The sequence below is a fragment of the Rattus norvegicus genome, chromosome 5 (assembly GCF_036323735.1).
Source record: "Rattus norvegicus strain BN/NHsdMcwi chromosome 5, GRCr8, whole genome shotgun sequence".
NCBI lineage: Eukaryota > Metazoa > Chordata > Mammalia > Rodentia > Muridae > Rattus > Rattus norvegicus.
The window spans coordinates 123,311,700-123,332,644 of record NC_086023.1 but is presented as its reverse complement, the minus strand read 5'-3'; the positions used below and the strand labels follow the sequence as shown (position 1 = coordinate 123,332,644).

The following is a 20,945-nucleotide window of genomic DNA, read 5'->3' as shown; positions in this document are numbered from 1 at the left end:
TTTTAAGGTCACCTATGTATACCATCACATATCATTGTCTGTGAATAGTGATACTTTGACTTCTTCCTTTTCAATTTGTATCCCCTTGATCTCCTTTAGTTGTCATATTGCTCTAGCTAGAACTTCAAATACTATATTGAAGAGATAGAGAGTAGGCAGCCTTGTTCCTGATTTTAGTGGAGTTGCTTTAAGTTTCTCCCCATTTAATTTGATGTTGCTATTGCCTTTATTATGTTTTAGGATATACCTTATATCCCTGATCTCTCCAGGACTTTTAACACAAAGTGGTATTACATTTCGTCAAAGACTTTTTCAGCATCTAATGAGATGATTATGTGGCTCTTTTCTTTTAATTGTTTATATGGTGGGTTGCACTGATGGATTTCCATTTACTGAACATCTCTGCATCCCTGGGATGAAGCCTACTTGATCATGGTGCATGAGCCTTTTGATGCATTCTTGGAATCAGTTTGCAAGTATTTTACTATTTTTGCATCAATGTTCATTAGAAAAACTGGTCTGAAACTCTCTTTCTTTGTTGAGTCTTTGTGTGGTTCAGGTATCAGGGTGACTATGGTCTCAGAGAATGAGTTTGGCAATGTTGAGGGGTGAGAAAAGGCTTGGAGCATAGATATCAGTTGGGGCGTATCTGGGACTAGCTGGAAGCCTAGGACCAGGAGGCTTCAGGGAGTGAGATTCCTACCAGCAGGGAATATAGAGTCTGAAGTGGCCACTTCCCATAGCCAAAAAGGATTTCCAGTGGAGGGAAGGGGCCATCAACCCACCGCCAAAACCTTCAACCCAAAATCTGTCCTGCCCATAAGACACGTAGGGATAAAGATGGAGCAGAGACTGAGGGAACAGCCAGCCAACGCCTGCTGAACTTGAACCCATCCCACGTGAGAGAGCCAACCCTGACACTATTAATGATACTCTGCTATGCTTGCACACAGGAGCTTAGCATAACTGTCTCCTGAGAGGCTCCATGCAGCAGTGGATGGGAACAGATACAGAGACCCACAGCCAAACACTGGGTGGAGTGGAACTTGGGGAGGCTCATGGAAGAGTTAGGGACAGAACTGAACAAGCTGGAGGGATCAAGGACACCACACCTGGGCAGGGGGCCTCGCAGAGATTGACCTACCAACCAAAGGGCATGTGTGGGTTGGACATTTGTAGCAGATGTGCGGCTTGGTCTTCATGTGAGTCCCCTAACAACTGGAGCAGAGACTGTCTCTGACTCTGTTGCCTGCCACTGGATCCCCTTCCCCTATCTGGACTGCCTCGTTGGATCTCAGAGGGACAGAATATGCCTAGTCCTCCTGGGACTAGAAGTCCCAGAGTGGTGAAAAAGAGTAATGGAGGAGGGATTTATAAGGGAGGAAGTGCGAGAATAGAAGGAATGGGATTGCAATAGGGATATAAGTAAATAAAAAAATAAATTATTGAAAAAAAGGACTTTTAATATATAGAACCAATTACAGCCTCATATGGAAAAGAGAGTTAATGAATATTTTCAGTTATTCATCAATTTCTTTAAGAGATACAATCTTCAAGTATTTTAGATTTATGAAAATTACATAAAAAGTACTGTGGCTTGGTGAGATCTCAAAACCCCAAAAGGTCGACTGTGACTAAAGGTGCAGCCCCAGCATGGTGCTTTGGGAGGTGGCAGACCCATTAAAAGTAGATCTTAGAAGAGACTGCTTATGGTGATATGCCCTTGAAAGGGAACTGTACCTCCCTCACTGGAATCTCCTTTTCTCTTCCCTGGTCTGGATGTAATTGATTTGCCTCTACACGTGATCTTGCCACACACCATCCTCCTCTATTCTTGCTCCACTGCAGGCATTCAACATGCGTCTAAATCTCCACAACTGTGGGCTAAACAAACCTCTTACTATAACTGAGCTGTGCGCAGCATTTTGTTAAAGTGATAGATAGAAAGATTGAGTCGTACAATGGCTAACACAGACACGTCTTAAAGCTTGGCCTGCGCTTGTGCCGAACGTTAAGACAGCACACATTATTGTCAACTGTATGAGGGACAATGTATTGTCAGCTACTGATCACTTTACCTTTGCAGCCAGCTGTAGTCCAATTTTGTCAGCTTCGGCCTCCAATGTTCTACTGTATGGTCTATCAAACATATACTAAGAAGAAACAGGACAGAAAACTCCATTAAGCAAATTCATTTCGTAATCAAAGGAATTTAAAAATTGATGTTAAATTGATTTCACAGAAAATCTAGTATAAAATCTCTATGTGCTAAGGTATAAAATGTAAATGTGGCCTTTGTCTCTGCCATTAGACTCAGACGTTAAACATGACACCCGGATGGGCAGCCTTTGTTTCTGCCATTAGACTCATACTTTAAACATGACAACCCGGATGGACAGCCTGGGTTGCTATTAGCTACCTTCCCTTTCTACTCATAATCTCCATGACTGAACAGCGTGCTGCTGAAGTGCACACACCAGTGCAAGCTGCACTATGGCCAACAAACGTCAACCTCACAATTCTAAAGGGAAATTGAGAAAACGGAGGTATGAGAGCCAGTAACACTAGCAGAAAATTAACCACAGAGCAGAGGCTCTTCTGTGATGAATTATCTTCATTTACTTTTCTAAATATTGATTAGTTAGAAAAATAAAACTTTCTTCTGACCTCAACTTTTTAAAAGACACACACAGCTATCCTAACTTTAATTTTCCTAATTACCTGTATTTATGAGTATGTTTTCCAATTGAATTCTACTTTCCAGTATAGTAAAACTATGTGGGGCTGGATCAATAAGCAGGGCTTTTGAGAAGGAGCTATTTATCCACAAAGCAACGTTTCCAACCCAGCAGCATCCTTGCTATGGACACGAGCAGCCTAATCCACTGATCCCAGTTGTAAGCACAGAGCATGGCTTCCGTCCCGCTCAGTCACATCTGAGGATGCTGAAGCACTGCATGGCAGAGCATCAGGTCTCAGTGAGCAGGCTGAGTGTGTGCCACTGAACGTGCTAACCCAATAAAGCATCAGCCTCAGCAGGAGAACTCATGGGCGATATGCAAGACGAAGCTAATATAGTAACCAACTCCTCCATCTGTACAGAGTATTACATGGGCCAATCATCAGAACAATCACCCCCATTAGTTGAGTTCTTACTCTGTGCCAGCTACTATGCAAAATGCTTTGAAGAAGTAGTTCTCAAGCTGGTGCAAGTGAGGAGTGAGTGAGTGAGTGAGTGAGTGAGTGAGTGAGTGAGAGTGGGGGAGAGAGAGAGAGAGAGAGAGAGAGAGAGAGAGAGAGAGAGAGAGAGGTGAGTGGCTGGCTGGGTGGCTGGCTGGGTGGGTGGGTGAGAAGTGGGTGGGTGGGTGAGTTGGAAAGTTGGTGGGTGGGTGACTGGGTGATTTTGATTCTTGGAGACAGATGTAAGTGTTTGGAGTCATAAGGTGATGCTGTTGGTACCTAAGTACTCTCAAATTCATGAACTCAAGCAAACCTCCTTCCTCCCTTAGCTTCTCAAGTAGCTGGGACTATAGGTATGTGCCACTGTGCCAGCTCACAGAGGCATTTATTTTAATTACTTTTGAATTATTAATTATTATTTAATTTATGTGTCTAAGTGATTTTGCCTGCATGTAAGTTACACATGTATATGCCTGGTACACAAGAAGACCAACAGGGCAGATAATCCCTTGCTTACAGATGACCATATGGGTTCTGGGAACCAAACTGAACCCAGGTCCTCTGCAAGAGGAACACAGGCTCTAAACCACTGAGCCATGGAGATACGGTGGAGACCAAGAACCATGTGCATCTACTGAGTAAAGGCTGTGTATGCAGGAAAACAACCTATAACACCAGGACGAGGCCACAGAGCAATGAGGATCCAGAACAAAACATCAGTAGACTTAACAGAGCCTTAGTGTAGCGTTCAGTCACCACGGTGAGTATGTGAATGTCAAGCAATGTGAGCAATCCCCACTCTACAGTGCTACACTGGCAGCACTCCCCTGCTCCCAAAGCATGGTGAGCAGCACTTGCAAAGAAAAAAGCATCCCTGACAACAGTCACTGAGGGACCTCAGTTCAGGAGAAAAGAATCCATACTAAAGGAAGCCCTGTTTTATGTTCAGTTTAATTATTAATAGAAAAATGATGCTCAAGAGCTGGGGCTCATTTGGTATTTTAAGAGAAAAACAGCTGCATTGCCCTTGATATGCTCAACTCTTATGTTCTATTATTTTAAAAAGCATCTACTTGCACATAAGAGGAACTCCATCAACTCTACTGACAGCCCAGTAGGTCAGAGACAGAACAAAGTTCCAAACTGAGGTCCGACAATCTGAGCCTAACTCTTCCTTCTTCGGTTTGAGGACCGTTGCTTCTATCTGAATGCAGTCAAATGATGCATCTGCACTCAATAGGTGACTTCCCAGTAGCAAAGGCTATTTGTCCCAGATGGCACATGACAGGTGCTCCAGAAAATCACTAAATAAAACGGTAAAAGTCTGTTCCTAAATAACCATGTTTTCTGGAACAGGAGGACATATTTGAAGAAAGATGTAAAATAAAATAATCTGGTTAACCGAGAACAAGACTGACCCTCAGTAACAGTATTTTGAACAAAATAGCAGGACTTAATCTCGTGTTATCACTATCAGCACTAAAGACCTAGGAAAGCTTTCCTGGTGTGTTCTAGGCAGTGCTGGGCTAACTGAGCACTAGCAGCAATGGAGAAAGGTGTGAGGCTTCAGCCAGCCCCATAATCTTTAAAACGTCAGGCTTCTTTGAAGAGCCCTCTGTGGTAACATCAGCGAGGACACCACTGTCACAGAGATAAGAGAAGGAGCAGTGACTAGGTTTTCTTTCTGTGATATCAACAGCTATGGATTTAAAAATGAAAATTAATTAGCCCAAAGTTGGAACAGTAGCTCTTTTAATCAATACTTTAAAATCACTGCATAGACATAGTATTTCTTTTTGTTTTGTTTTGTTTTTTGTTTTTTGTTTTTTTCAGAGCTGAGGACTAAACCCAGGGCCTTGCGCTTGCTAGACAAGTGCTCTACCACTGAGCTAAATCCCAACCCCGTATTTCTTAATTCAATACTATAAGGGAACAGCACCTATAAGAGTGAAGCAGACCGTGGAGTCAGACTTTAGAATAATTCTAATCCACACTGCTGTACATAGTTGGGAATAGTTGCGAATTCACCACAGACCATCTCAGACTTACCTCCTGCAACTTTGACTGTATCCACTGGCCCAGAACTGCCAAGCTGTCTCTTGGACAAATGGCCCAAATCATTGTGAGAAAAATCATGCCAAGGAAATCCAGTAAATGAACCAAGCTAGCCTTTTCTGCCTAAGAATAATGAAAATAATGAAACCACATTAGCAGATAGAGACCATATATTTATACTTTCTAGATACTATTTAATCATACTAAATAATTAATAATTGGCTAGCACAAGCCAATGCTACTTTTTTTAATTTATTATATTTATTTTTTGTGGTGCACATATTTGGCATAGGTACGCCATGGTACAAAGCAGTCAGAGAACTCTGTGGGAGTCAGTTCTCTGCTTCCATGGGTGAGACCAGAGATCTGTCAGGTTTGGGGCCATTACTGGTACCTTTTGAGTATCATCAACCAAAGACCCAAATTTCTCCCCTCCTGCCCATGCCACCTCCTGGAATACCCCTTTTCCCTGCTTACACGCTGTGGGCCACTTATGCCTTTAACTGATATTTTACTACTTTTGCCAAGCTAATTATTCATCGTCAAAGACAGTGACAATAAACTACACTTTCCTATCTAAGCAAATACAACAATCTTCTGGTTCAATGAGCCTCATTTCATAGATAATGAAATGGAAATGGAAATTTTATGGCTGTCCCAATTCACACAGCTATTAATTAGTAAGAGGACCAAAAATTCAAGCCAGGGCTATTTTGGTACCTAATGTGGGCACTATATTCTACAAATCAAATCAAAGTGTTCACTGCGCTGATATTGTCACATAAAGCCTAAGCGTGTGTGTGTGTGTGTGTGTGTGTGTGTGTGTATGTGTAAATTCACCTGACACATGAAAATTCAGAAAGAATTTCAAACAAGTTTTTGATTTTGTAAGTTTGGTATCTCTCACTGAGAGCTGGGTGTTCTGTGCGTTTCAGGCATAATCACAGCATTAACCAGTAAATGTCTATATAAAATGTGCATTCTGTACAATAATGTCTGGTACAAAGTAAAAGCATGGGCTTATTCACCACGCACCAAAATCAGACTAGGACCTATCAAGATAATCTCTCACAGAGCCAACTATCACACTGGAACAGCTGTTGGCTGTAAAACAATTATTGAACTATTTTACCACAAAAGACTAAAATCAAAATGACAATGTATTTATGAAGAGAAATGCTTTGCTATGAAAAGAGTATAACTGTTATTAGTCTTAAAAAATAGAAACTGTTTTTTCTTAGTTTTTGTTTGTTTGAAACAGGATTTCTCTGTGTAGCCTGGCTGGCCTGGAACTCGATTTATAGACCATGCTGGCCTCTAACTTACATAAATACGCCTGCCTCTGCCTCCTTGGATGCTGGGATTAAAGCCATGGACTACCACATCTGCCTAGGATTTCCAAGAGAAAAACACTGTGTTGATCAAAGAGACCTTTGTCAAGGCAGCGTTAACTGCTTTCCACTAAAGCTGCTCCTTGCCTCCTTCATTTCGTCAGACCACTGCCCTGAACTGATGGCAGTGGTAACCTTCCACTGACAGCAGGCACAGGCTGGAGGACCAGAGATCAAACCAGCTGAATGGTAATACCTTTTAAAGCTACAACAGCCAAAGCTAATTTCTTGACCCCAGGGAGAATAAACTTTTCTAGACCTCACAGTCAATTTGACAAAAGACTATGCCTTAAGGTCTGTGGGATGATGTCATACAGGTGAGGCAGGTATAAGGTAGAATAAGGCCTGTCATTGGACAAGAAGAAAGGATTGGTGGGAGAAAAGTTTGAGGGAACAGGAGGAGAATGGAGGAGAAGCCACCACCAGGAGAACATGGAGGCAGATGTTAAGATTCCATGCTGTACCTTTACAGGTTGTTATGAATGTTCTTAAGGGATGGATGTGTACAGGGCCTTGTATGTTTAGGTGGGCAATTATATCTTACCAATTGGACCAGAGGTTACTGTGTTGTGTGCTCTTTCTTGTAGCGATTTGATTTTGGGAGAGTGTGTGGCGGCAGACTAGGCTGCCACAGAGTTAGGATGTGTGTTTATGGCAAGATATCTACCAGATATCTTGGGGCACTGTGGTGCTGGATCTAGAGGGGGTAAAAGACAACCCCTTTTTATAATTTTACAATAACAGAAGACTTTCAGTTTTATGGTTATATTATTACTCTCAGAGAGAGTACAAGATGGATCTAGTGGGAGTAAAAGAAAACCTTTTTTATAATTTTACAACAACAAAGGTCATTTAACACTATGTACTTAACCTGCTGCCCCACTGTGTAAGTTTAACTTGCCTTTAAAAAATAAACAGTATAGCCAACCTTACTATGCCTTGACTTTCCAATGCATTCAGCTTTTACAATCTAAACTAATGTATAGCTTTACTCTTAAATTGTGTTACTTTTCCATGCCAGATCCAGAATAATGTGTGTGTGTCTGTGTGTGCGCTGTGGTGATCATTTGCTGAAAACAGCCACCAGGTCGATAGAGCCTTAAACAAGAATTGCCCTATTACTGTAGACAGTAACATGTAGATAGAAGATGGTAGCATAAGAGAACGTCTCCGTGTCACTCATTAACTCATCACTGACGTGTTATGACACCATTATTTCAGAGAAATTAGAATACACGATAACAATACTATTTCTATGGCTTAAATTTATTCTTGATTCTACTTAGGAAACCTTTCTTTTTCCTGTAGATCAAAAGAAATCAGGGATGCTTCTAAAAAGAACAACACTGGCCCACATCATTTTATTATCCCTCTAAAGAAGAGGTAGAATTTTAAAAGACTTTGAGGAGGATCAGTAAAAAACACTCACGCTTCCATTTCAAGTTAATAACATGTGCACTTACTGTTCAGCATGTGGCAATCCTTCACAATATTTACCTGTATGTTCTGATTAAAGATTCTTATTTTTAATGAATAGCAATCAAAAATCGGTATAAAAATACATCCATGAACTATTACAGATCTACCTGGCCACTGTTAGTCTTCTCAAATGTTACTTTCCTAATATGAAAAACCAGGGATGATACATCCTTATAAAGTAAAGCTCCGAATGAGAAGGAGCATATCAGATGAAGTTCTGTAAACTAACCTGGCCATGTCATTACTGCTCAACATTAATCCCATATTGCATATCATTTAGACATTTTTCAACAATATTCCAAGCCATCATTTGAAAATAGTAAGAATAAAACTGATTTACCACTTAAATAGTAGTATCACTTTTCAACAATTAATTTTCTGACTAGTTTACAAGTATTAATAATTATGGAAATTTAAAACTTAAAGTGAAATAATTAAAGGCTGGGACTAATTACTTTTTAGCAAAAGAGACAGGCGATAAAAACAGTATTTAAGAGAAACCCTAATTATTCAGGATCATATACTAAAGACTGCAAACAGTCTCAAAATAAGCTAATCACATTCTTTCAGGTACAGAATAAGGTAATTACATTCCATCATTAAAAGAAGAAGAAGAATATTGAAAGAAGACAGTTCCTTAAAGGACTCTACTTGCTAACATCAAAGCAACCTCCGACAACTGCACATCATGGGTACTCACGGCATGCCCCAGGACCGCATGCGCGATCTCATGGCCCAGGAGGAAGGAAAGCTGGTGCATATCGGTCACGCTATTCAAAAGCCCAGTGAAAACAAACACTTGTCCGTTCTGCACACAGAGAGTAATATAAGCAATTAGCCCACCGGCAAACTTAAAGTCCTCAAGCTAGCAACAACAACAACAAAAAAGTATATAACGAATTTACTTACTGGAAGCACGAAGGCATTGACCTTGGGCGAATGGACCACGTGAACCACCCAGTTGATCTCAGAGACCCCTGGGACATCTTGATTGCACTGTGTTAGATGATAAACCACCTTCTTGACAGTCAGGTACCGGGGGTCTTCCTCAGGCAGCAGATCATTTTTAAACTCTTCCATCCACTAGATGTTTTTTAAAAAAGTATTATTTAAGAGATTTTGCACTACAAGATGCTTATGCTGCTTCATGGTGGGGTATCTGATGAGTACTGGGCATTTTAATTTTGAATCGTGCAAAAATTTACATATTAAATGCTCAAATTTCTGAAATTTGAATTATTCATAGAAAAGCAGTATGGTTTCTCACACAGGAATAAATTATAAAATTTTTATATAAACATGATTCAATCCAAGTTTTATTCTTTTCCATTAATCTATATGCAAGCAAAATGCTGAAATATTTCTAATTCCCTAAGAACTTTATGAAACAAAGCTGCCTATGTCTTACATTAAAAATTTCATATAAGGGGCTGGGGATTTAGCTCAGTGGTAGAGCGCTTACCTAGGAAGCGCAAAGCCCTGGGTTCGGTCCCCAGCTCAAAAAAAAAAATTTTTTTTTCATATAAAAAAAGGAAACTGTAGCCCAGGTGGTAGAGTGCTCACTCCCCTAGCGTGTACAAGGCCACAGTTCGATCCTCAGCACGGCACACGCAGTGTGCTTACACATCCTTGTGATCCAAACACTGGATCCGGGTAACCAGGATGATTACAAGTTCAAGATTATCACTGCTGCACAGGAAACTCAAGACCAGCCTGGGATAAAAGGAACCCAGTGCCAGTCAAGAAAGAAAGAGAAACAAAGAAACAAAAAAAATTTAAAAAAAAAAGGAAGGAAAGAAGAAAGACAAAGGGAGGGGGGAGGAAAAGAGGGAAGTGGAGGGAGGAAGGGGAGAGGAGGAGTGGGAGGGGAGAGGGAGGGAGGGAAGGAAAGAAGGGTCAAAGAAAATTAATTACTTTCATAATCCACTAAATGGAATCCCTATTCATAATACAGACTTAAGCTTTTACAAAAAGGGACAATATCTCACTAATTGTAAAGTATTTGATCCACACAGACTGAAAGAAAATCACTAAGATCTCAGAGCTAATGGGAAAATCACATGATGCTGATTGAAATGCCTGAACATCTCTTACATGGAAACAGTTTTTCTGAAGCTTTTTATAAGATATTCTCTCATATATACTGTGAAAATTAAGGATAGTCTACAAATACTTAATTTTCATGAAATGTATATTTTAACATAAATCAAGTTGATAATCTTTTTAAGATGCATTAAAACATATGACTTCATAGAATATGAACTTAAAGACTACATCAATTATCATTTTTAAAGAAAAACAGTTGTAAACAAATAGAAGTCCTCTATTAACTCTTCTTAAACAATCAAGGTCCTCTATCTATATCTTAGTTTGCTATCTATTACTGTGATGGACACCACAACCAAAAGTCTCTTGGGAAGAAAAGGGAATATTCCATTTTACAACTCTCAGGCCACAGTCCACCATCAAAAGAACTCAAGGCAAGTACTTCAAGGGAGGGACTGAAACAGAAACCCTGGAAGAATGCTCTGGTGTTGTCCATGGCTTGCTTAGTTTGTTTTCTTGTACACCCGAGGGCCACCTACCCAAGAGTGGCACCACTTAAAACGAGCAGAGACCTCGAACATCAATCATGAATCAACACAATGTCCCACCTTGCTGACTTACCAGCCAATGCAGGCATTTTCTCAGTTGAGGCTCCCTCCTCTCAGATGATTCTAGCTTGTGTCAAATTGACAACACACTAGCTTGCACACTATATAATTAAAGTACTTTATAACGGCTCTATAAGAATATTTAAATTCACAGACCAATAAATTAAGCAATAAAATGTCTGTCACATGAACACACTTATATATACATACTGATCAATATGTATATATAGCATATTCATATATGCAAATTCATTCATATATGCATGTATTTTAAATTTTAAACTATCTGAATAGTAGATTCTTAAAATTTCTTACAAGACTTGTTCCAATTTTTCCAAAATGTTTTTCTCAAAGCTATCTTCTTATTAAGACTAAATTCTAGGATGCAGTTTAAAGTTCTGTTTGTATTCTAAGACTATTACTATCTTAGTTAAGATCAACTTTTATAGCAAGAAGTCATTACTATTCATGATAGCTTTCCTTTCATAAGTTCATGTGCTTCTTTGTATCCAAGTACATGAAGACCTGAAGCATTACCTATTCAGCAATGTCAGCCACCCATCCCTTTTTGTGGTAATTACTAGAATACAATGATGGTCCCATCCTTGAGGACACACAAGAACACATTGTGTACTGTCTCTCCCTGAGTTACTACACTTCTGCACGAGGTGATATTTCTGAATCCCACCAACTATTTTGTATTCAGAAAACAAGTGATTATGGGTCCACACACCAGCAAGCTCATCACCTAGGAGCCTGAGACATAAGGGTCACAGGTTGAGGGCTAACCCCAGGCTACACAGCAAAACTCTGTTTTAAGAAGAAAAAAAATAATGGCAGAAAGTACAATAATATTTCAAAATTTATTTGAAATATTTGAAAAACAGCTATCTTATACCTGACTTCCAAGGTATACAAATTCTCTCAGCATGTTTACTTATTTGATACATAAAAACAAAGCACTAGTTTGCATGGTGTGCTAGACCCTAGGATAAAATAAACAAACCAGCAAGGTTGTTGGTCCCACAGAGCTTGGCCTATAAAGGGAAATGGACAGAGACCAGGGAAAGTTCCATAATGTAAAGAAAATAAAAGGGGGAAAGCTAGGACCTAAGGCCAGTCCTGCCAAGCATGGGGCAGGGCAAGTCATTTCTCAGCTCCACCCGGCTGAGTCACAGTCTGAGCCAGCCTGAGCATCAGGGAAGGTTTTCCTGAGCGGGACCCTGACTGAAGCAAGAGCAAGAGCTGTCTGGCTGGGAGGACAACCAGCGCATGCTGCAAACGCCTTCTCCAAGTATGAGGCCTTCGAGAAAATGACTAAAGTATCAAAATCTAAAATTAAGAGCAGTGCGTCTTCCATATTTAAAAAGCTTCCTGCTTGTGTTAGCTTGTGCCGTGTAGTTACGGACCACGCTTACAACTTACCACTTCATATTCCAGGTCTGACAGGAGTCTGAAGTGTTCTTTCCCCACTAACAGTAGTTTGCTCCTTCCAGTGACAGGGCTCACTTCCAGGTGAGTGAAATAAAACACCACAAACAGCAGTCCAAAGGCACTCAGACCAAGGAGCAGCCTCCACTTGTTCCTCTTCACGCTGTCTTTAAATAGCGCCTTCTTGTCAGGGGGAAGTGCTTGCCACCATTTCCTTATGCCCCTGTGACAAATCAGAAATGGCCCGTCTGGTAACTGCATGTTCACACCTCAGACACACAAGCTAGGATTTTCCATTATGAGTCCCTTCCACCATTATGTTTATCTGTGCACATAGCTTTTGAACTTATAAAATTCTTAGCTAGAGGATGGAAAGTCATCAACGCTATAAAATTATACTTAAGGCTCACTTGAATTTCCCACATCAGCTAGTGTGAAGGCAAACCCTTAAATGAGGACTTGTGTTGTTACAGCTCCCACTACTAACACTTACTAATTACCGCATGCTAAGTGCTGTTCTAATCATGATGCACGTGCCACCTCATTTGCTCGCTCTAACACCTTCTTACACAGAACAACCTAGCCAAGGCCTGGGGCGTAGCTAGAGGAAAACCCAGTAGTCTGGGACACCGTTCCTGAGACTGACTACTTAACAAGGAAGAAGTCCTCAGACAAGCATCTTGGAGTCATATAGGATAAACTGTACCTTCCCACTGCCCCTTAGACTCTAGCACAACCTGCCAGTGCTCCAGCAAGGAACAAGAGGCACCATGGATGCCGGCAATAAGCAGCACTTCTCAGAAGCAGCAGCTCCACTATCATACCTATCATGCCGGGGTCGGGGAGGTGAAGGACTGAAGCATCAGAGTAACAAATGGATACTTTACAGATGCCATCAGGGAAGGGCTGCGTTAGCTGGGAGGAGTGAACAATAGTTCTCTAACCTGCCAGGCTAGGTACACAAACATTTTAACAACTAATGTTCTGAACAGCGGGACAAAACATTTCCTTGTGCATACATTATTTTAAGTCTTAATAAAAGGTATCAAACACACACACACACACACACACACACACACACACAGTGAAATCTCCCTTAACAAGAATTCATTCTACAAAACAATTTTGTAAAGTTACTATAATTTTATTAAGTTCATGCTATCATTTGGAAGTATCAACCAAAAGTCTATGTATTCAATTTCAAAGGCTTGGCCCCTGTCCTCTGGCATAACTAGGAGTGGTATAACCCATGGGAGATAAGGACTGGTTAAATAATGTGGGGTTACTGGAGAGATGGCCTTGAAGGGGCTATTAGAACCCCAGTTCCTGCCTGTTTCTGTCTTTGCCTTCCTGACCATCAGGAAATGGACAAGTCTCTGAGAGACATTCCCACCAGCAGGCAATGAGTGGGCCCAGCCCGTGCAACCAGGGACCAAAACCTCAGGAAGCATGAACCGAAGTAAGTCTTTGCTCCCTGATTATCTTGATTACTTCATCACAGTGTAGGAAGCTGACGAACATGGGGATGTGTGTGAATCGCTTTAGAGAAAGCCACTGAACCAGAAAGGCCACAAAACAATGAAGTATACTTATTTCCCACTGCAACGTTTACAGATTACTACTTACTTATAACATATGTATGGCATATTATAAGAGGAAATGTATAATAGAAAAATCAAAACCAAAATCAAGCCATTTTATAGGAACAGAAATTACAAAGTGATTATCCCTACAAATGAGGAGGGGTTTGTTACTTAGGAGCCAACATAGATACCTATTTTCTGTCAGCCTCAAACATACAGAATTAAGTGCACTACAGAGAAGTTCTTGGATTTTGAATAGAAGTAGACTGGGTTGTTAGAATGTAAGGAAGCAGATGGCAAGGAGGGTCAGCATATTTAACAATCATAACAAAACTTTATGAAGAGACAGATTTGCCTCCTTCAACCTTCATGAAATAAGGAGAAAGGTTGAGAAACAGCCATTTCGCTATAAAATGCACAGTTATAAAGGACTACCAAGAGAAATGTAACAAAATCCTGTGAAAACAGAATGGTGGAGTGAGCTTTATTAATGTGGCTAAGGCTGAGCCTCTAATTATATGAATGAAGCCCTTCATTTCATGCTGACTGCCTAAAATTCCACAGAAACCAAAAGGCAATATTCTCAAGTGCTGTTGTTACACAAACCGCTGCCAATGCTTCCCATTATCCCTGTAATTAGAAATGTGAAATCCTTTGGAAATATCTCTACCAACAAAAACTTGAAGCTCACATTTCTGCACAATAAATTTGCAACAAATTATTTCAAGATTATTAAAATCATGCACATAAGACTGGCAGAATTTACCTTTAGAAATTCAAATTTTAAGGTGAATACGGCATAGGGAAAGGTCTCCTTTAAAGTACAGTAAATAATTAAAGCTTAATTATTAAAAATTATTATAAGTTGATACAAATGTGAATATAAAAGTTCAGGAGCTTTAACATAAACGTATATTTACCTGCCCACAATGATAGCAAGGAGCTTTTGCACTGGTTTCAGAATGAGCATCAAGAGAGGGACTGGAGCGGCCTGACGTGGCGCAGATGTGTGGAAACTCCGGACCTCTCTTATGGCGGCATAGTTCGGAGAACATGAGGCATCACCCCAAACCGTCCAATTGTAGGTGAGCACCCCCATTTCCTTGCTTTGGGCACTTGAGAGGCATCTTGATCTTTTGTTCTTGAGAGTCCTACAGAAATGAAGGTTTCTGGGCAGTAAGATCACTGAATAACAGTGACTGACTGTGCTAAGTCCCCAGTTTGCATTTACTGCTGGGAGCCTCGATGCCAGTGGACAGCCTGCTGGTGGGGTCCACGTTCTCCTGCGGGCCAGCGTATTCACTCCAGAGAGAAACTGATTTCTTGTGGCAGACTGCAGTCCATAAAGGAAGTTCATCTTACCTCTGCTTGGTTATCTAGAATACACGCATACACACACATAAGACGTAGACACCTGTGGAATATGTGCTTACAAACTGGGACTGTAACACCTAAGAAACACGTCCTGGACATCTCGGGGTAAATGCCTGTGTGTCTGCCCACCACCCCCAGCAGCGCCTTCCATAGGACGAGCCAGAGGGACATTCACAGTCTCAGATCACTCACTACCCAGTGCTCATTTGCAACACTTGAATCTTTTCGCTTCACTTAAAGAAAGAACTTTTTTTTTAAGTTTGCAGGGACTCTATCTGATCAGCAAATCACTTCACAGATGATAAGTAGCTTTGATAAAACAGCAAATGTGTATCAGTTGACAGTAAAATGAAATATCAGGGGATAGAAAAGCCTAGCTTTAAAAATGTTACCTCTAAGAGTTTTAATTTATTCATTCCAATAAAACCCTGAGGCTTTTGGTTAGAATCAGGATGTAGAAAGAGGGACTTTAATGCCACCTAAAATTGACTTCTTAAAGGGAACACGTAAAAGGAGGATTTCCACACACTTGGCAATAGGCAATGAAGGACTGAAAGGTGGGTAACAAGACTCCATTACAACTGCCCCAGAGAACCGGCTGGTGAGTTTCCAAACCACACACGAGAACGACTACGCCTACATCTGCCCTAGACTGAAGGCGTGAAGCTGGGCATGCCTGTGGACCAGGAAGCTACGGCTTGTGGGCCGAAGAAGGGAACACAAAACCGAAAGAGGGAACTCCCAGGTCGGTGCGGGCCCCTCCCTACTCAGCTGAGCACTAGCTGGTCACACGTGCGAAAGCTTAGAGAGCCATAATTTCAGGCACAGTCCACCTGACAGGGTGCACTGTCCGCTCCCGTTGCTCAAAGTGGGAAAACTTCTCATTTGTAATTCACAGAAACTGGGTGGAACTCCAAAGAGTCTAGCACTGCTGTGAGAGCTGCTCTAGCCCCAGTAACAAAATCTAAAACAAAAACCCAGCGAGTAGCTTCTTAGCTCTCAGGTAAGAGCCAGCTTGGAAAAACAACAAGAAAAGATCAAGCTGCTTCTAGTAACCACATCATGGATTTTCTTTTAAAAAAAAAAATCAAGAATCAACAAATAAACATTTAGCAACATATAATTCACAATTTTAAATGAAATTCATAGAAGAAATATTAATCAAAGGAAGCGGACTCCTAACTAATACAAATGGAAGTATTAGTAGACAAGGATATTAGAGTTGTTATTGAATTGTTTCGCACAGAAAAGTGTACTCAAGCTCTTTTACTAGAAATCAAACTATAAAAACAGCATGAATATACTTTCTTTCTTTTAAATCTGATGATTTATTGTTGTAAAGCTTTGACACTTGTCCCTCAACTTACAGAATGGGCCAGGACATCATGTTAGTCCCTAATGGCCATTGGTCTCAAAGGCAGTAGACACCTACCACAGAGAAAACTTCACATTAAGTCGTACCCAGCATATGAACATAAAGATGAACGTAGAACCTAGAGTTGGTGTTGCAGCAAAAAAAAGGGCATGCAAGCTAGACTTGTAAGGAAAAGTTCTGCACATGCTTGCACAGAAAGGACAATGGAATGGACCTATGATATGTGAGAGATCACAGGGAGGGAGCGAGGGAGGAAACAAGGGTGGGGGATGGGACTGATTCATGGATAAGAAACCTGAAGGCCTCCATGTTTCTGAGACCCTACTGTGCTTTCCTTCGGCCTGGGCTTCGCATCTCTCTAAAGTAATTTCTTCTCTTCACCCAGTTTCTGTGTCTTAGAAATAATTGAGCTCAATGACATTTTCATGGTAGGAGGCAGCTGTAAAAGTTCATGTGCAAGTTAATATTTCAATGTTAAATGTGTCATAAAACAATCTGAGAGATCCTCCCTACACGAACTTCCCAATCTTCTACAGACTATGTACCAAACTATACAGAATTAGCCCTAGGATTTTAACATCCAAAAGACCGAAGACCACTTTAAATCAGTCCTGCCAATCTACCTCCTTACTACCTCAGTCCAGCACACCCTGGTTCTGGGGCCCTGAGTTGTAGATTTTACTATATTCTAACTGCTTCACTTTAGTTCACTACCAACGCCTCTTCCAAGCAACCTAAAATCAGACCAGGTGGGCAGTGGTGGCACATACCACTAATCCCAGCACTCAGGAGGCAGAGGTTGGTGGGGACCTCTGTGAGTTCGAGGTCAGCCTGGTCTACAGTTCCTAGAGCGAGTTCTAGGACTTCCAAGGCTACAGAAAGAAACCCTTTCTCAAATAAATAAATAAGTGAATGAATAAATAAATAAGTGAATGAATGAAAGAATGAATGATGCAGAGCTCTGAGTCACAACAAAGATGATAACCTAAAAACAGCAGGAAGTGCTACTACGTAGGAGAGCCTTGAAGCTGAGAAGAGCAAGCCTGTATTCTAGCACTTGAGTCACAGAGCTGTTCAAGGCAATGTAAAAACAAAACCTCCGTATAACAGGCTAAGAGGCAAAGTCCAATGTGGAAAGCAACACTACATAAAGCTTCCTACAGAAATATTCCCTTTGCTGACCACCATGGCAGCCCTGGCATGTGGCTTGGTGCATCTGAGGAGCAGAATTTTTACTAAAGTTAACAGGAGGACTTATATGAGACAGTGCAGGTTGGCCTGACAGATGCAGGCGAGCTTCAGCAAAGCCAGAAAGATGTGAATGATCACCCAAAGGAGGGCCAACAACATAACAAGATCTGTCCTTTATGTTGCCAAATGTTGCAAACCTTTCTACAAAAGCCACAAATTCAGACTTAATGTGAAATTTACCTATTTTAAAATGTTGCCAACCGGGGTTGGGGATTTAGCTCAGTGGTAGAGCGCTTACCTAGGAAGCGCAAGGCCCTGGGTTCGGTCCCCAGCTCCAAAAAAAAGAACCAAAAAAAAAAAAAAAAAAAAAAAAAATGTTGCCAACCAACATTAATAAAACCTGATGATCGTAACCTAACATCCACATATCTCTTTGGTTCAGGGTTGTTTTATTCATTGATTCATTCATTCATTATATGAGTGAATGCTACAAGTCAGCTGCCACTCTGTGTAGCAGATACAACGCAGAGAAAAGACAAAAACGCCTGCCCAATCTGTACAACTAGTAAAGACAAAACATGCTAATAGATACAAAGATAAATCTTAGAAAAGGCCTACATGTAATTTAGGGGACAGAATGGTGCTCATAAGAAAGAGTCCAGTATTTCCTTTCTGGGCAACAAATGTTTACAGGATGTGTTACTTTGTGAGTCCTAAGGCAAGCAAGCTCTTTTGTAATTTCCACTAGTTCTCTGTGAGCCTTTCAATAAAATTCCTAATGTTACTCCCAGCTCCCTAATTCCTAAGGCACCTTCTCCAAGCTTCCTTCATCCACTGCTAAATCTAGTTTATAGATATTCCTCAGAAAATAAACTCTCATCCAAGTTCCATACACCCTATTCACACTGCTCAGATCTGCTCATATGAGAAAATGCTCACTCCAGAGCAGGTGCAAACATTTTTAAAGTAGCCTACCAAAGGAAGGTAAAAACAAAAGCCCCAAACACTAGATACATAATTAAAATCATTATCATTTTCTGTCACTGACAATCAAGTGTCATCCAGAATAGGAGTAGTTGTTAATCTGTAATCACTGATTAATCTTTAAAATGTTTATTTTTTTAATGGGGAGAGAAATTTGTTTATACATTTTCAAAGAGCCAGTCACTATTCTACACAGCACCTAAGAACTGCGGCAGGCCAACAAATATAGCTGGCAGACTTGTAGGAGTTGGAAATTAATGATGTGAGAAAATTAAACAATTTGGATTGCTAGCCTCTAAGAACATTCCAAACCCTTAATTCTTCAAGTGCCTTCTCAGAATGAGCAAGTAGTGTGCGCTCACTGGCACTCAGAGCTGATGGCTAGAAGACAGTTTTAAGAACTCTTACTAAAAACTACTATTTCTCCTCTAGTTTCTATGGAAACAGCTGTCAGATTGGCAAAAATAGGACATGCACTTTAAAATAATCATTCAAGCTAAGTACACATGATGGATGGCTTCTTTAAAAAAAAAAAAATTATTAGGCTTGGCTCTTTAGCTTCCAAATGTCACACAGCACCCCTGCACCTTGGCTCAGGATGCTGTAAAGCTAAACCTTTTAGGAGGGCTCCAAGACATTGAGAGTCGCTAGGAGGCGATGAACTCCTAAATTCCAAATGTGGGATTTTCATCTCTTGGGACTAACGTTTCTGGCTGAAGTTTGCCCCAGCACAGTTGCTCCCCGTCACACCGCAAGTGATATGTAAATAACATAAAAAGTGATCTTTGAATTCAAGTTTTTTGAAGAAACCAGTAAGCTCCCTGGAACTGCTCCGACTGTGCAGATGCTGCGAGCTGAGGCAAGAGAGCACGTGCCTCTACACAAGGACGAGCGGGGAGGCGAAGGGGAGACCCGCACAGGCCAGGCCGGCGACGCATGGAGGAAGCGCTGCTCAGGAGGAACCCACACCGACAGCGGGAGGCAAACTTACAGAAAGCCCACCCACCGGGCCGTTCACTCTGACTCGGCACGGTCCATGCCCACCGCAGTCCCCGAACCCCCCGGCCCCGCTCCCCATCTCCGCCCTCCCCGCCCCGCTCTGGAGGAACGCCGAGCCGTCACCGTGAGCGCGCACTCGAGCCGCAGCCGGAGCCGGATCCAGCTGCTGGCTCCGCGCAGGCGCACGTCTTTTCCAAGCCCCGCCCCCTCACTTCCTGCCCTTGGGACCTCCGAGGAGCCTTTTGCCCCGCCCTTGGAAGAGTCAGTCAGTTTCCCCATCCCAGAGCGGTCCAGGGCTGGCTGCCGTTGTGCGGACTGTGGGGTCGTCGCGCCCCCGTGTGGTTGGAGGAAGATAGCCCAGTTTTAAGCTACCTGCCAGGAGCTACACACTTCCTTAGTACTTGGCATGGCTGTGTTGGATCCAGGCAAAACCATGCCTGCTATAGTTTCTACAACAGTTCTGCCCAAAATGAAAGCAATTCCAGGGGCTGGTGGAGAACTAAGATGCCTTGGTTTGAAGCTGCACTGAGCTGATGACTTTGTAGGTATAACATTAATTCTAGAGTTCCGATTACTTACTGGCAATCATCCCTCAGCTCTAGAGTGATACGGGTGCATAAAAATAAGACTAAATATGAAAGACTGTTTCACCACGATCGCTTTGGGACACCAAACTTTAAGAGGTCAGCAGTATTCATGACAACAGCTCCTGGAATGACCTACAACCAGATTTCATTGTGGGAATGTTTTGCAAAGGACCGTGAATACCGCTGGCAGACGTGATTCCGTGGGATCTGAAGCTACCCACCACAGTCAAAAAATGATGCTTTGTGGATATACGAATTACTCTGTTTTTCTAATAGGCTACCTGAGAAACACATTAAAAACAAAAATGCTATCGTGTATTCATTCAACAATCAATATGTGACAGACACTGTTGGTATTCTGTCGGAGCTCCACCCCAACAGTTACCTGGCAACAGCCAGCTGTGCCTGACACTATGTAAGGGGCTGCTTGCCCACTCCTCCCTCTCTTTCTCTCTTGCTCTTGCCCTCTTCCCCTTTGTCCCTTCTCTTCCCATTCCCCTCACCCCCTTCTGTCTGGACGCGAGCCGAGATTTAAACCCCAACATACACTATGCATGGTAGTGATATTAAGATCAATATCATACAGTTACTGCAGTGAGTACATCATGAAGTAGTGGTTGAAAAGGTGAACAGAGAGCAGGACTATTTTGAGGGTTTGGGAT

General features: G+C 41.6%; 1 protein-coding gene across 5 annotated transcripts in view; it reads right to left on the bottom strand.

The window, feature by feature from the left end:
* Oma1 (OMA1 zinc metallopeptidase) overlaps nucleotides 1-20,607 on the bottom strand; it is a 143,503-nt gene extending 122,896 nt beyond the window's left edge. For 3 of the 5 annotated variants that reach the window (XR_010066355.1, XR_010066356.1, XM_063287381.1), the window contains exons 1-7: nucleotides 19,820-20,607; nucleotides 14,694-15,149; nucleotides 12,185-12,413; nucleotides 9,015-9,188; nucleotides 8,806-8,913; nucleotides 5,230-5,358; nucleotides 2,079-2,153 (exon numbers count right to left, since the gene is read on the bottom strand). Coding sequence is in view for 3 of the 5 variants with exons in the window: in XM_063287381.1 (XP_063143451.1) it covers nucleotides 2,079-2,153; nucleotides 5,230-5,358; nucleotides 8,806-8,913; nucleotides 9,015-9,188; nucleotides 12,185-12,413; nucleotides 14,694-15,130 (1,152 nt within the window). In the remaining 2 variants the exon portion in view is untranslated. Of the gene's footprint in view, nucleotides 1-2,078; nucleotides 2,154-5,229; nucleotides 5,359-8,805; nucleotides 8,914-9,014; nucleotides 9,189-12,184; nucleotides 12,414-14,693; nucleotides 15,150-19,688 lie in introns of all 5 variants that reach the window. The other 2 variants (XM_063287380.1, NM_001106669.1) reach the window with 2 other exon arrangements.
* Nucleotides 20,608-20,945: the final 338 nt, after the last annotated feature.